General features: G+C 33.8%; 2 protein-coding genes and 1 pseudogene across 2 annotated transcripts; 1 reads left to right on the forward strand and 2 right to left on the reverse strand.

Annotated features, from left to right (window-relative positions):
- Positions 1-285: 285 nt before the first annotated feature.
- LOC125834053 (uncharacterized) lies at positions 286-4,112 on the reverse strand (annotated as a pseudogene).
- A 1,203-nt stretch (positions 4,113-5,315) lies between these two features.
- Positions 5,316-7,812, reverse strand: LOC125834054 (uncharacterized). Its single transcript, XM_049513224.1, has 6 exons — positions 7,632-7,812; positions 6,117-6,190; positions 6,002-6,033; positions 5,821-5,920; positions 5,682-5,737; positions 5,316-5,601 (listed from the first exon to the last, which is right to left on the reverse strand). Exons 1-6 carry the CDS (start codon positions 7,810-7,812, stop codon positions 5,316-5,318), a joined length of 729 nt encoding a protein of 242 aa, XP_049369181.1.
- A 5,287-nt stretch (positions 7,813-13,099) lies between these two features.
- Positions 13,100-15,888, forward strand: LOC125834138 (glutathione S-transferase TCHQD). Its single transcript, XM_049513325.1, has 3 exons — positions 13,100-13,209; positions 14,406-14,649; positions 15,044-15,888. The coding sequence occupies exons 2-3, from the start codon at positions 14,441-14,443 to the stop codon at positions 15,639-15,641; spliced, it is 807 nt and encodes a 268-aa protein (XP_049369282.1). The 5' UTR covers positions 13,100-13,209; positions 14,406-14,440; the 3' UTR covers positions 15,642-15,888.
- Positions 15,889-16,735: the final 847 nt, after the last annotated feature.

Here is a 16,735-nt window from a genome sequence, read left to right on the forward strand (position 1 = left end):
GTAGTACAATCTTTGTAAATTTACCCTGCTATATTTTTATTTATAACGGCTAAATGAGATGTAAATGTCTAGTGTAACTATACATATGCAACAACACCTCATTATAGCAGCGATGAAATTCGCATCTGACTGCAGTAATTTTCAGATCATTCAACATATCTTCGAAAGTTCAGTAGCATTGACTGTATAGCTAACAGAAATGGAAACAGACAATTATGAATTATAGTAACATTTTGTATAAGCAGAATATCAGCATGACTAGGCTATCAATGTCTACATCTTCATTCAGTTCATTGGAGTGCCACCATCTGAATCATGATTCTGTTCATTATCGCCTCCATCTTGATCAGCATTTTCCTCATTAGCGCCTAAATCTTGATGAGCATTTTGCTTATTAGCATCTTCGTTTTGATCAGTAGAGTCTCCATCTTGATGAGCATTTTGCTCATTAGCGCCTAAATCTTGTTCCTCGTTGAAATGAGGCAATGGTACACCATTCCAGAAAGTAGCCACGCTCCTGCCACAAAAATACTCATCTGTATCAACACTTAACAATTATCTGTATACTCTGTTGCAAATTTGTAGTTAGAAACTTACAATAACAAAACGAATCTAAGCGTACTAGCATCTCCATCTTGATCAACATTTTGTTCATTAGCGTCTTCATCTTGATCAGTAGAGTCTCCATCTTGATCAGCATTTTGCTCGTTAGCGCCTAAATGAAGCAATGATACACCATTCCAGAAACTAAGCTCGCTCCTGCAACAAAATACTCAATTTGTATCAACCCTTACAATTATATGTACACTCTGTTGCAAATTTGTAATTAGAAACTTACAATTTCAAAATGAATCTTCCTTCTCTAACATACTCATACCATCGTGGGACTTCAATCTGGAGATCAAATAAAAAAAAATTCAGTACTTACTATTTTAAAAAAAACAACAACAAAATCTTCTTGTTCATGAAAACCATCTTACAAATTTCCACCCGATCATCGTTCCACATTGGCTGCAGTAAGTCTTGGCTATGGTACTTCCAAAATGATAATTCACATCGTCTGATACAAGAACATTATACCTGCATATATACACATACATATAACTTAGACTGCAGAAATAAATCTCAAGTTGCACGAAATCAATCACGAGACTTACACTCTACTAAAGATCCCTCCTGGATGAACCTGCAAAATGTACAAGAAAATGAGCATAATAACAGAGTAGTGTTTAATTAATCACAATTCATGAAACAAATTGCAAGAAATCATTATATTCGAATGCTTACGTACCATCCAAATATAATCTTGGACGTGTGATACTGGATTTCTGCACGTACGACAGTAGATTCTTTCATTAGAAGGGATTTCTGCACATATTATCGTCATTGTATCAACTTCATTGAATCAAGAAGAAGCAACTCAGAGAGGACTTATAAGAAAGTAGAAGAATGAATTTAATGGAAATGATGAGAAGACAAAATGTTTATATAGAAAACTCACTTCTTGATTCTTGATTTTACCGTTAAACTCTCTGTTTACCCTCCAAAACTGTTTTCTTTTTAATATCTGATACTAGTCATATTCACATTGTATGTTGCAACTGATTTAAAATTATATAGAGAAAAAAATTTACCCTGTGTCATTTTCTTGAGTCGAGGGTCTCGGAAATAGTCTCTTTACTTTCACGAGGTAGTGATAAGATCTGCATACATACTATACTACTCAGACCCCACTTGATGTAATGGAATTTCAGAGTATCTTGTTGTTTCATTTTTTTTTATTTACTTACAAGAAGTACACTTTATATCTTAATGTATTCCCTAATTATTACGTACAATAAGCTTAATGCTCGTCTCCAGCAGGTCATGCAAGCATACAGGGGTCTCACTCGCATCTATAAACCTGTTCTATGAAACATCGAGATTAGTCTCGTGAAGTTGAAACAAGATAGATAGAACGGTGAGAGTCCAGTGAAGGTGTAAGATTTTAAGTGGTTCGGTGAAGTTGAGGCAACAATTACATGGTGAATGGTCAATGAAGGCACAAAATATATATGAGTTCTGCTAACTTAATTACTACATGAAGGTGCTACAGCCTCAATATTACGTTATAACAATATTTCACTGTAACTGCTGGATTTTATGGAGAACCAAAATTTTCAGGTTATATTACTTCTTTATAACAATATTCTACCGACTACCTACAACAACAATAACATACATAACATTGGTTCCGATTGACCACCATCACTATGAGCACTCCTATGCCCACCACATTGGTCGGTCTGAGGACCACCTCTACCTGTCTGAGCACCTCCTCTGATGTTCAAAGCTGAATGGACGAGTCTACTAGACTGACGTAAATAAACTTTACCTGAACTATACAGGGCTTCTTGCCCTTTACTCCTCAAAGTTTTGGCGTGTGATCAACTTTACATCCTTGGAAGCATCTTACCACATTTCACAATTAATCACTTGAGATGTGGCTAGACTAATGGGATAGACAAGTCCCTTGACAAGCCTCTTCACTCTCTCCCGGAAGTATCATCAATGCATGATGTGATAAGGCATGAAACTTCATCCCATATTCCATCACGAACATACTATCTCGAGTCTATCTACACCTTGAAGGCTCAATAAATCTTGAGTTTGAAACATAGGAATTAAAATGTAACTTCACCACATACTGAAACATCATCTTTCCCCACAATAGTCTAAGAAAACAAACTAAAAGTTCACCAGCATTGACTCTACAGCGAAACTGTATAGCTGGTGCAGTTAAGGAAATTAAAAACAAGCTAAGCAGCACATAGAGAACGAAGCTCAAACATGCAAAACGTTCAGTGTCAATTGGTTTATTCCAACTTGAAGTAGTAATATGTACTGCAATTTTACAACAGAAATGGAAACAAACAATTATGAACTATAGCATTTTGTATAAGCAGCGAATATCAGCATGAGTAGGCTATCAATGTCTGCATTTTCATCATTCGTTGCTCTACATCTTCATTCAGTTCATTGGAGTGCCGTCATCTTGATCATCATTCTGTTCATTACCGCCTCCATCTGGATCAGCATTTTCCTCGTTCATGCCCACATCTTGTTCATTAGCGTCTCTATCTTGATCAGCATTTTGTTCAATAGCATCTCCATCTTGATCAGTAGTGTCTCCATCTTGATCAGTAGCATCTCCATCTTGATCAGTAGTAACTCCATCTTGATCAGTAGCATCTCCATCTTTATCAGTAGCATCTCCATCTTGATCAGTAGCGTCTCCATCTTGATCTGCATTTTCTTCACTAGCGCCTCCATCTTGATCAGCATTTTCCTCATTAGCACCTAAATCTTGATCACCATTTTGCTCATTAGCGCCTAAATCTTGATGAGCATTTTGGTCATTAGCGCCTAAATCTTGTTCTTCGTTTAAATGAAGCAATGGTACACCATTCCAGAAACAAAGCTCTCTCCTGCCACAAAATACTCATTTGTATCAACCGTTACAAGTTATACAGCTTATGTGTACACTCTGTTGCAAATTCGTAATTAGAAACTTACAAGAACAAAACGGATCTTCCTTTCTCTACCGAACACATACCACAGTGGGACTACAATCTGCAGATCAAATAAAAAAATTCAGTTCTATTTAAAAACAACAAACAACAACAAAATCTTCTTGTTCATGAAAACCATCATACAAATTTCCACCCGAGCAACGTTCCACATCGGCCACAGTAAGTCTTGGCTATGGTACTTCCTAAACGATAATTCTCATCGTCCGATACAAGAACATTATACCTGCATATATACACATATATAACTTTTAGACTGCAGAAATAAATCTCAAGTTGCACGAAATCAATCATAAGATTTACACTCTACTAAAGATCCCAGCTCGACGAACCTGCAAGGTGTGCAAGAAAACAAGTTAGTTCTGTTGTTAGTCAAGAATTATAACAAAGTACATCTTAATTCATGAAACAAATTGGAAGAAATCGTTATATTCAAATCCTTACCCTCCAAATATAATCTTGGACGCGTGCAACTGGATTTCTGCACGCACGACAGTAGATGCTATCATTAGAATTTCTTCTTGATTTCTTGAATATTATCATTGTATCAACTCAGAGAGGAGAATATATCAAATGAGAAGAAAAATGGATGGGAATTATAAGAATGAATATAGTGGAAATGATGAGAAGACAAAATGTTGATATAGAAAACTCACTTCTTGATTCTTGATTTTACCGTTAACTCTCTGTTTACCCTCCAAAACTGTTTTCTTTTTAATTTCTAATACTAGTCATATTCACATTTTATGTTGCAACCGATTTAAAATTATATAGAGAAAAAATATACCCTGTATCATTTACTTGAGTCGAGGGTCTCTCAAAAATAGTCTCTTTACTTCCACGAGGTAGTGATAGTCTGCATACATACTATCCTACTCAGACCCCACTTGAGCTAGTGGAATTTCACCGAGTATGTTGTTGTTTCATTTTCTTTTTATCTACTTACAAGAAATACACTTTATATCTTAATCTCTTCCCTAATTATTAGATACCATAAATAGCGTTTCCAGAACGCCTCCATTTTACCCTCCCTAAATGCCTCCATTGAAACTTGTAGGCAAATTTTGGCTTAGGAAAAGCAGCTAAGATAGGCCCTTTCTCTCAGCATCTATAAACTTGTTCTATGGAACATCGAGATTAGTCTCATGAAGTTGAAACAAGATAGATAGCACGGTGAGAGTCCAGTAAAGGCGTAAGATTTTAAGTGGCTCCGTGAAGTTGAGACAACAATTACATGGTGAAGGTGCAATGAAGGTTGAGGCACAAAATATATGAGTTTTGCTAACTTACTATTACAACCATTCGTTTATAACAATGTTTCACTGTAACGGCTGGATTTTATGGAGAAGGTACCAATTTTTCAGGTTATATTACTTCTTTATAACAACATTCTACCGACTACCTACAACAACAATAACATACATACATATCTTGAGTTTGAAACATAGGCGTTAAAATGTGACTTCACCACATACAATAGTGTAAGAAAACAAACAAAAAGTTCACTAGCATTGACTGTATAGCTGTTGCAGTTAAGGAAATTAAAAACAAACTAATCAGCATATAGAGAACGGAGCTCAAACGAGTAAAAATTTGAGTGTCAATTGGTTTAATCCAACCCAATCTCAAAACAGAAATGGAAACAGAATATCACACACGAATTATAGCACTTTGTATAAGCAGTATGTCAGCATGAGTAGGCTATCAATGTCTGCATTCTCATCATTAGCTGCTCTACATCTTCATTCAGTTCATTGGATCCCCGCCATCTTGATCATCATTCTGTTCATTTCCGCCTCCATCTTGAACTGCAGCATTAGCGCCGACATCTTGTTCATTAGCGTCTCCATCTTGATCATCATTCTGTTCATTTCCGCCTCCATCTTGATCATCATTCTGTTCATTTCCGCCTCCATCAGCATTAGCCTCATTAGCACCTAAATCTTGATTTGCATTTTGCTCATTAGCACCTAAACCTTGTTCTTCATTTAAATGAAGCAATTGTACACCATCCCATAAAGTAACCTCTCTCCTGCCACAAAATACGATCATTTGTATCAACCATTACAATTATATGTACACTCTGTTGCAAATTTGTAATTAGAAACTTACGATATCAACATGAATCTTCCTTCTCTAACATCCACGGACCCTAGTGGGACTGCAATCTGGAGATCATCAAAATAAAACAAATTCAGTACTTACTATTTACAAAACAACAAAATCTTCTTGTTCATGTAAACCATCTTACAAATTTCCACCCGATCAACGTTCCACATTGGCCACAGTAAGTATCAGCTGTGGTAAATCCAAACTCATGTTCCACATCATCTGGTACGTGAACATTATACCTGCATATATATATATATATATATGACTGCAAAAATCAATAAATCTCAAGTTGCACAAAATCAATCAATCATGAGACTTACACTCTTCTAATTATGATCACTCCTTGACGAACCTGCAAAGTTTACAAGATCATAAGTTACGTTGCAAGAAATATAACTTAATTCATTCATGAAATCATTATATTCGAATCCTTACCCTCCGAATATAATCTTGGATGCGTGCAACTGGATTTCTGCACGTACGACAGTAGATTCTTTCATTAGTATCAACTCAGAGAGAAGATTAATTATATCAAATGCAAAAGAAAAAAATGGATGGGAATTATGAGAGATCAGTAGAAGAATGAATTTAATGGAAATGATGACAACACAAATTAAAATGTATCTTTATATAGAAAACTAACTTCTTGATTTCTTGATTTTATCGTTAAAACTCTCTATTTACCCTCCAAAACTAATTTCTTTTTAATTTCTCATACGCTTATTACATTTCCCTAAACGAGTTCACACCTGGGATCCAACTTCCAACCTCGACTCCTGACTTTGACTCGAGACTCAAATTTTGACCTCAATTTAAGACCACGATTTTCCAAAAATATATTGGGTTAGTTCGAGTATTAATATGAAATATCGGGTAGGCTGTGTATTAGTTGGTTCGGTTAAGTTTTAAAATTTATCAATTTGACTTATCAGTTATCATTTTGTAAACATGATAAAATGTTATAGAAAGTTGGGATATTGGCTTATCGGTTATTAATTGTTATTGGTTTAACCGTTAAGATTTGACACATAAAAAATCATTGAAAATCACTTAAAACAAGGTGACAAACTAAATGAATATGAGTTGACAAATTGCATCTTGCTTTAAAACAAATAGTATCACATCGTAGAATAACAACATGAAATAACACTAAGAAAGTAAACTCAAAGTTAAGGAGTAAGGACTTTATATACCAAATGATATAAATACAATTATTTAATTTACTATGGGTTATTGGTTCACCCGTTAAGAAAAAGCTTCAAACCATTAAGAATTGATAACTCGATAATAATAAATATATCAAAGATACACTTTATATCTTAATAATGATATTGTCGTGTGTAGGGGTGATCATTTGGTTAGTTTAAAAAGTTCCATTCGATTTATCAGTGTTCGTTTTAGTAAAAATAAAAATCGAATTTAAATTGAAATTAGTTCGATTTGGTTAGATTTATTTCGATTTGATTTTTCTGTTTGCACTTATCATAGAAAATTATCAGATTGACTGCTTACAAATCAACATTCTGCCAGAATATGTTAATATACTGATATTATTAGTAATTTTTACACTATAAATGTAATTATACATTAAGGCCAGAAAATATATATTGGAGCGAATCAATTTTTTTGTTAGGTTACCAACATCGGTTGTGGTGTATTAGTGGGAGTGTTTCACCCTTAACCAGATCGAGCCTTGGGTATGGTGACAATCCTATTGGGAGCGCCACCCCAAATGGGCCCTGCAGTGTGTGATCCGAATTTAGTCGGAGTGGGAAAAAAAATCTTTGTTGAGAATAATCATGTTCTTTCAATACATGAATTTTAGCAACAAATACATCACTAATTTTTGAAATAACAAACCTTATTAAAACAATCCTCCAAACAAGCCTCTCTTTTTTTTGTCATTTACATTAAATTTAGAACACTTAATAGAAAAACAACCAATCTTACAATAGTGAATTTGACTTTGCACATTCACAGAAACAACACAATTATTTACACAATCATTGTAACATTTTTTATCATTGCCACATTGTAATTTGCAAGCATGAAGGCATCGTTGTACATCAGTCATCCCTTGTGCTACAAAAATCATCATCAACATAATTGCAATTCCAAGTTCTAACTTCATTTTTGCTTCTTCTTTTTTTCTCACTAAGAAAAACTGATTTGATGATGATGTTTAGAATATGTTTAAGTTTAAATAGAATGATACAAGTGGATTATGAACAAAAATATCTAATTATAAATCACATTTATCATTTTACCTAAATGGCTAGAATATAATCAAAGGTCCTTAATTGGAATTGTGATCATATATCTATAACACACTAAATTAGGATAGTGTATATCTTTTTAGAATCTTCAAGGGTATCAATTTAGACAATGATGAAAACAATTAGTTTGGTAATTGGTACTCCCTCTATCGTTATTTACTTGTCAAATATTTTCTAATTAGATTTCCCTTTTTAATTGTCTTTTTTAACAAATCAAGGAAGGACATTTATTCTCTTCCTATTATACTCTTATTTTATTAACATTCAGTTAATTTTAATATAATTTGATTTGATCGTATCTTTTTAAGGGTAAATAGTTTGTGTCAATGCTTTAATGGTGGAATGAATGAATATGTAGGATATATCTAGTATGTGTTTGATGTATCATATTTATACATACAATGATATAGACATGACGTATGGGTACATACAAAGGCAAACATGTGTGTATATGCATATCACTTATATTATGTATATGACTTGTGTATGTCAATGTATATCATTGTATATAAAGTGTATATGTTGGCATATACATGACATACAGTGATATACAAGCTACAGAGAGAGAAATTGTGAAAGCCATGAAAAGAGAACTTCACCAAGGAAGAGAAGTTCAATAAGAAAAAAAAAACTATGAACAAAGTTGGCAGAAGCACATAACATAAATAGGCTTATGTCATATCATATCATGTGGACAACTTATAAGGAATTGGTTGTGTAAAAATGAATAATTTCTTAGATATATGAAATTCACAAAATGTGGAAAAGAACAAGAATAGTTGATTATAATCAAAGTTTTTAGTAGGTAAGAGGTAGTGAGGTAAGTGCCCAAGTTGCGCAAACAATTATAACCGAGCCTCGTATGTTTGCACTTAATGAACATTAGAATTTGAATGATTTAGATATAAGATCATTAAATGAATTTGTTGTCAACCACTACTGTCAATCGTTACCACACCTACCACCTCCATCATTATAATTTATATACACTATTAGAAAATGAGGAATTAGCGACGAACAAAATTTTGTAGCTAAACAATAAAAAATTATGATAATCTCATTTACCTGTGGATTATAAGAAAATTCAATTAGCTAGGAGCGTTTTAGCGATGGATTATCTATGAATTGCCGACAAATTTCGTAGCTCATTTTGTATTTTCTTGCAGTGATCCATTGTCATCACCATCATCGTCACCGCCTCTACCACCACTGCACTAACACCTTTGCGGCCAATTTTTACTTCCAACCAACTTCACCATCGCACCACTATCAATAAACTACCACCAAGGCATTGTCAATCACCCCCACATTCTTCAGCCATCACCATCAACATCGCCAACTACTAATAACTATCACCACCACTACCAGCCGCCACCGTCATGACAATTAATACAACATCAACCACCTCCATAGTCATAACTATCATTACCACCATTTCTAGTCACTAATATCTACCATTACCACCACTACAAATCATCTCCACTATCACTAGCGAACATAAATATTTCATTTCTTTATACAAAATAATGATTTTATTTTATTGAATTAATTTTTTACTTAATATTTGATTAATTTCTTATTTAAATTTGTATGCCAATTATGTTTACAAATAAATGAATTAGGTACGTTTAAATGTAGACAAAGAAATAATTTTAATTATTCAGTGTTCATATATAGAGATAATATCGCAATCACTCAAATGTACATTGAGATTCAAACATCTTAATCTTAATGGAAAAAATGAGGCCTAAATATCTCAGAAATGTTAAGAATTTTCAATATTAATATTATTTTACTAATTTGTATGAACTTCATCGTTGACTAACTTATAGTTAATAATAATTTTCCAATTAAATTCATTGTTAAATAAGATTTTTAGTTTTTAACAATAGAAATTGCCCGTAGAATTTGGGTGGATGAACTTGTTACGAGTGTAATTTGAATAGAATAGGTGAATCTAAGGAGGAATTTGGCAAATCCAACAAGTAGTTGTTTCCTTAGCTTTCTTACCTGATACCAGTTTACCATTTTAAGGCTATGATGTAGCGGATGAAACTATAATCTTTTTAATTAGAATGTTCAAATTCAAAATTTTGAATATGAGATCTTTTTAAGTAAAAAACGTATCTCTGAATCATAATCATAATTATCATAATTATGATTATAAGTGGGAAAAACTTAAGTCAAAAGTTGAATTATCATTTTACCCTTTATATATATATAAAGCAATTATTTGTTCTACATTAATAATATTGCAGTAAAAATACTCATAATTATGAAAAGAATCAAATTATTAAATATTTTCAGCCAAAAATTAAAAAAATCCGTCAATTTCCAACTTAATGATTTGATCTTCATCTACATAATAATATTGCATAAAAATATTCATAATTATGATTTAAGTCAATAGACTCTTTCTTTTCTCGAGGCACAATACTTCTTCAATTGCTTCTTCATCTCTTGTTTGTGAGCAAACTGATGAAGATCAAAGGTCAAAAATTAAGTTGGAAATTGATGGGTCTTTTTAATTTTTGGCTAAAATATCTTTAATAATTTGATTCTTTTCATCTTCCCTTACCTAAGGTCCCTTATTTAAGTCACCCAAAGAGCAATTGAATTTGCAAATCTCATTGAATATTTTTACTCGAATATGATGGTGAAACCATACAAGGCTTCACTGGTTGGTCCACAAGATTTTCCAATAGATTACTACGGCTTCATAGCCGTCATCTTCGGCGTCTTTGGTGCCATGTTATCAGATACAAGATTTGTTCGTGGGTTGTTATTATATTCAGTGTGCAATCCATTGCTAACATAAGGAATATGGAAAATGATCTTAAGCAGATCTCAATGGCTATGATGTTTGGTATCATGGATCTCATGACAAACTACTTGGGTGTTATTCCCCGGGCAATTAAGACAACTTGATGGAATTGTTTTAGGCACAAAACTCATTTATAAGAACACGTGGATGTCGTCCCGAAATATTTGCATTCTTTTGATGATTCTTAGCTAAATGAAGTTGTAGAATAGGTTTTTGCTTTTATAGTTTGAGCTCTTTTTACAGGGCTATTCTGTCCCAAGTTCTAATGGCTCTAATCTTCACAAACACTATCAAAATTATTACCGTGGTGATGTAACATTTTGTTAGTGAATTCAGGTTTAAATATCTTAACTAATGTCTTGTAATGTCGGAAGCAACTAATGATTGGCTCCTCTTCAATATTCTACTTTCATTTCTACATTTCTCTGTTAGATTTCATGCAGAGGTTAAAGAATGAAGAAGATCAAAAAGTTGTTGAAATGGCCGATCATTAGAATTGTTTGATAATAATTATATGCGATAAATATGCAACGCACGTTCTCAAAAACTAGTAGAACTGTGACACGAATCCAATAACAAATATCAAACATAAAAAATAAAAAAAATCACACCATTCCATTCCGCGTGGCTGACGGAGAAAGCAACTTCTAATATATTTAGTGTTTATTGATTTACTTTTTAGTTCAACTTATTTTTATACTAAGAAAAAGGGGAGGGGGCGGCGGAGGTTGGCACAAGACTTGGAGTTGACTACATTATTGACGGTAGTTAGTTTACCTTTTTTTTCCTAAACGGTCTATATTGTAGCTTAATTAAATTTGAATTTGCACTGAAAAATTTATATTAGGATAAAACGCTTTTTAACAAAGATTACTTTATATCCAAGAGGGCTCGAATTCAAGACTTCTTGATTTAGAAAGAACAAGTACTTACCCCTCCACCATGATGGTGTTAGTTACCTTTTTATTTTACTCATTTCTCCCCCTTTCTATTATTGATGATTGAGGCATCTACCGTATACTTTTCTTTTATCCTTTGATTTGTCGTTATTAAAAGTTTATAGTTATAAGCTTTCGTTTGATGTTCTATTATTATTTCGATCCAAGTGTTTTATTGTTAGTTATTAATATTATGAGGAGGTTGACGGAGATTTTTTTTTTTTAGATATATAGTATTTATTAACTTTGAAAAGGCTTATGATATAATTTCAAGAGAAATTCTTTAGAGATGTGTAGATGTTAGAGATGTTTCTATCAAACTTATATTAGAGCGATAAAGAACATATATGATGGAGTTAAGACTCGATTAGAATGGTAGGAGGAAACTCAAAGCACTTCTTAATTGAGATGGGGTTGCACCATGGAATATGGATCAATTCTTAGCCCTTTCCTATTTGCTTTGGTGATTGATGGATTGATGTAGTATATTCAAGATAAGGTGTCATGGAGTTTGTTGTTTGTGGATGAGAAAGTACTAATTGATGAGACGCGCAGTGAAGTTAGTGTTAGGTTGAAGGTGTGAAGACAAATTATGGAGTTTAAAGGGTTTTGGTTGAGTATGATCAAAATACTTGGAGTGCAAATTCAGTAATACAATGCAGGAGGTAAGTACGGAAGAAAGGCTTGACATATAAGTTATTCTCAAGAGAGAGTTTCAACTTTTAAGTATGTTTGGTATTACAGGAAAGTGAGGACTTCAAAGATGATGTCAAGGCTTGCCTTCTGCGTCTTGTGTGATAAAAAGGTACCAATTAAACTTAAATATAAGTTCTACAGAGTTGTGGTTAAATCAACTTTATTGTATGAAGCGCAGTACTGGTGTCAAGAATTTTCATGTTCCAAAGATGCAAGTAGTAGAAATGAAGATGTTGAGATAGATTTGTGGACATACTGGAAGCGATAAAATTAGGAATGAGGATATACAAAACAAGGTGGGTGGCCTCCGTGGTGATAAGATGAGGGAAGTGATCTGGTTTTGGGCATGTGAGGAGGAAATATGCTGGTAAAAAGGTGCGAGAGGTTGAATATATTGGATACGGAGAGAGGTAATGATAGGCCAAAAAAGTATTAGGGAGAGGTGACTAGACAAAATATAGCAAGTCGTTACGTATCGTCTCATATATGGTATGATATTATATAATATTATTTTCTCTCGTTTCATAATACATACACCATGTTAGGAAAGAAAAAGGTCAAAAATAAATAATTTTGAAACAATTTTAATTTTTTGAATGAATTAAGTAATAAGGAATTAGTAGTCGCTTTCCTATTTCCATGAAAGCCAAGTAAAAGGCAATTAGAAAACTGCTTTTCTCGGTTGTCAAATTCTCTCTCTCTCCACAAAAAGGCATAAACCCCTTTAAGCTCTCTCTCTCTCCCTCTCTCTCTGTGAGACCCCAATTCTCTAATTCTCTACTGGATTCCATTAGGTATGTTCTGTTTTTGCTACTTTTAGTTTTTATCCTTGAAAAAATCTTCTTTTTAATGGTGATTAATTTTACCAATTCTGGGTTTTTTGTTGTTGTGATTCTTGGTGTTTCTGGATTGTTCTGTTAGTTTCTGGAAGTTGTGGGTTCTGATCATAATTGAGTAATTTTAATTTTTATTTTTATTTTCTGGACAAGCTTATAGTCTAGTTGGTACTGGTTTGAATCTTCGAGACAGCAGTTGTGGGTTCATACACTTGTTTGGTTATAGATTTTAAAGTTGGAAAAAATTGACTTTTTGAGGTTTTGGGATTTGAAGTTGTGTTTAGACATTAGGAAAAAAATAGAAATTTTATGGTGGAAGTCCCTAAAACCCCTGATCAGTTTTTGGGAACTTCAAAATATTTGAAGATCAAATTTTGTGGTGGAACAGATACTATTTGAAGAATTGTTTTAAAAACAATGGTCAGACTCTAGCTTAGTGTATCCAACTTTGTGGGCTCAGTTTGGCTTACAGGGGTCGTTTGGTTGGGAACAAGTTATTCCGGGATTAACTTATCCCATCATGTATATGAGATAACTTATCCCATCAATATGGTATAAATGGTGGGAATAATAATCCATGGACTATCTAATACCTCTAACCAAACGCAGGATGAAATAATCCTGCATTTCATCTCGAGATTATTATACCTTATACCTCACACCAAATGACTCTTTAAAGTTGTAGATTGAGAATGTGAAAACAACAAAGGTGAAAAAAGAAAGAAAGGAATGTGATAATAACTTATAAAGTTTATACATATGCATTAGAGGCCCTGTTTTTCTATGAATTGATTGCAGAATACCAAGTTGTCATTAATCTTCAGAGCAAAATTTGAGAATTAGGCAAGATGAGTTTTGTGGCTTATTGTTGTTTGCTGATATACTTTTATGATTTTTGCTGTCTTGCATTTTGTTGCTAACAATCTTCATAGTACAAAATTAGTTTTCTCCGGTCATCATGAAGTCCCATAAGAATAAACATTGTTTTCAAGTTTTTAGATTGCTGCTTCCATGTCACTGTCATTGCATCTGCCTATTGTAGATGAACAACAATTTTCACTGTTATTGCATCTGCCTATCATAAGAAGAAAATGTTGTTGCATCTGCCTATTTGGAGGTTGTTTAAGTGATGATTTTGTTGTAATCTGGTGCAGGTATAACATTCTTGGCATTCTATGTTAATAATACCATGCAGTTATATCATCATCCTTTTTCCTTGAACAGCCAGAAGGTGAGACTTACTTTGGAAGAGAAAGGTATTGATTACACGTCGCATCATGTGAACCCTTTAACGGGAAAGAACATGGATGCATTTTTCTTCAGTATGAATCCAAGTGCGAAAGTTCCTGTGTTCCAGAATGGTTCTCACATCATATATGATACCATTGAGATAATTCAGTAAGTCTTCTCTACACCTTGCTATACTTTTCTTCTATCAGTACAAAAGTGTAAGCATGAAAGGTTAAAATGGAGTACTGCAAGCCGTTGTCATTAAACATAATTCGTCTGATTTAATAGAGGAATAGTCATGAATTATATTTTGATCACCAGGTTGTTACCCTCCAGGGATCCTTTCTCCTGACAAGAATAGAGTTGTACCTTGCTCTCTGGATGATAACGTTTTAGATTACTTATGATCTGTAGAGCATATATATAGACAGATGGATAGATCATGTACATCTTGATTAGTATAAGTATATTGGCTGAATGATAGTTTGTATTTTCTTATTTTCCGAGTTTTTTAGGGGGTTATTTGTAGAGGAAGAATATTTAATTGTTGCAACATGCACAGGTATATTGAAAGAATTGCAGAAAAAGTGTCGTCTGGCGGAAACAATCTGAACCTTAGCAGCAGAGAAGTTATCGGATGGATGCATAAAATACAAGAATGGGATGCAATGTACTTTACCCTTTTCCATGTCCCTGAGAAGTATCGGCTATGTGTTTCTAAATTCCTGAGACGTGTAATAATTGCCCGAATGGCTGAATCTCCCGACTTAGCAAGTGCTTACCACTGTAAGTTACGACAGGCATATGATACGGATGACAAGTTGAAGAATGCTGAAGTTTTGAGACGAAGTGAGAACCATCTAGTAAGACTTCTTGATGAAGTGGAACTCAAACTTGGTGAAACATCATATCTAGCTGGGGAAGAATTCAGTCTAGCTGATGTAATGCTCATTCCTGTTCTAGCTAGAATAGAACTCTTGAACTTGGAAGGCGAGTACATAAACAGTCGTCCAAACATAGCAGACTATTGGGTGTTGGTTAAGCAAAGACCTAGTTATAAGAAGGTGATTGGTAAGTATTTTGATGGATGGAGAAGACGAAAGACGCTGCTGAAAACATGGTGCTTCATCCGTGTCAGAAGCATGCTCCGAAAATATTGAGAGATCAATGTTGGAGAGGACAAGCACTTATCTAGTGTAATTCAACTCTTTTCCTTTTCTTGCTATCCAGTTTATTGTCTTTCTTTCTTTCTTTGTTTTTTTAGGTAGGAAGGAGGGGAGAACTTGCAGTTGCATAGTTTTACAACAATAATTGTTAAGATGATATAATATTATGCTTTGTTTCTGTTTTTGTAACCTGGAATGGAAGTCATTTGCAATTGTTAATATATATGAAAAGTCGAACTTTGGTCATTGTTGAGACTTGAGATTACAATATTCTTCTTTACCAAGTGGCTTGAGTTCCTTGAATATCATCAAGAATGCCTGAAAATCGGTGTAGAGACTAGCAGTTTTTATTAAAGTTAAACGTAACTGTGTTAGTAGCAGTACAGACTAGAAACAACTTGATATGCTGTTTCATGTGGAAGCACAACAAAGGGAACTTCACCTTAACCCCAAATATACGTCAATGATTGTCAAACAATCCTCGCAAGGGGAATGTTTAAGTATGCCACTGCTTTATATTCTCGCATATGCTGATGAACAATGAACTTTATCTCATGTTCGTCGAAGTCCTAATCAACCTTTTGCTCTTCCTTTTCAATGGACTTGAGCAAATCTTGTTACAGATTCTGTATCTCATTCCTGCATTTTCACCTTAATAATGCAATCTAGACCTGAAAGTACCATGAGGATGTTCCAACGATACATTAAAGAACAATCTATAATCAAGTTAAGCCAGCTGCAAGTACAGATCAAAGAAACAACTGCACAAGAGACCTTTTCTGCCCCTTTTCCACTCGTGTAACTCAAAAATTTGTTTTACAGGAAGCATTTGAATGTGTTCTGTAACAAAAAGAAAGAACTAAGCTCATATTCTTCTAAACTGCCTCTAGGATCCGTTTTCCAAGGTAAAAAAAAATACATTTCCACAACAGCAAGACGCCAGTAACCAGAAGGGGAATACAGTTTGGCACAGTGACAACTAGAATGTAGAAACACAAATGTCATTTTTTTCTGACTACTGCCCATTTCAAGAGTAAAAATAAAAAGATAAAAAGGAAGGTTTACCTCGTGTGAGGCATAAACAATGA

Source organism: Solanum verrucosum, unplaced genomic scaffold (genome assembly GCF_900185275.1).
Source record: "Solanum verrucosum unplaced genomic scaffold, falcon-dt-bn FXZP01000108.1, whole genome shotgun sequence".
Taxonomy (NCBI): domain Eukaryota; kingdom Viridiplantae; phylum Streptophyta; class Magnoliopsida; order Solanales; family Solanaceae; genus Solanum; species Solanum verrucosum.

What these genes read in the sequence shown, in the direction of transcription:
- LOC125834054 (XM_049513224.1), bottom strand. Translation starts at nt 7,812, where the DNA reads ATGAAGTTAGAACTTGGAATTGCAATTATGTTGATGATGATTTTTGTA. An exon ending in CGTTGATCGGGTGGAAATTT is followed by an intron (nt 5,738 to 5,820) that starts GTAAGATGGTTT and finishes GATGATCTCCAG; the next exon opens with ATTGCAGTCCCACTAGGGTC. An exon ending in GGAAGATTCATGTTGATATC is followed by an intron (nt 5,602 to 5,681) that starts GTAAGTTTCTAA and finishes ATTTTGTGGCAG; the next exon opens with GAGAGAGGTTACTTTATGGG.
- LOC125834138 (XM_049513325.1), top strand. Translation starts at nt 14,441, where the DNA reads ATGCAGTTATATCATCATCCTTTTTCCTTGAACAGCCAGAAGGTGAGA. An exon ending in GATACCATTGAGATAATTCA is followed by an intron (nt 14,650 to 15,043) that starts GTAAGTCTTCTC and finishes CAACATGCACAG; the next exon opens with GTATATTGAAAGAATTGCAG.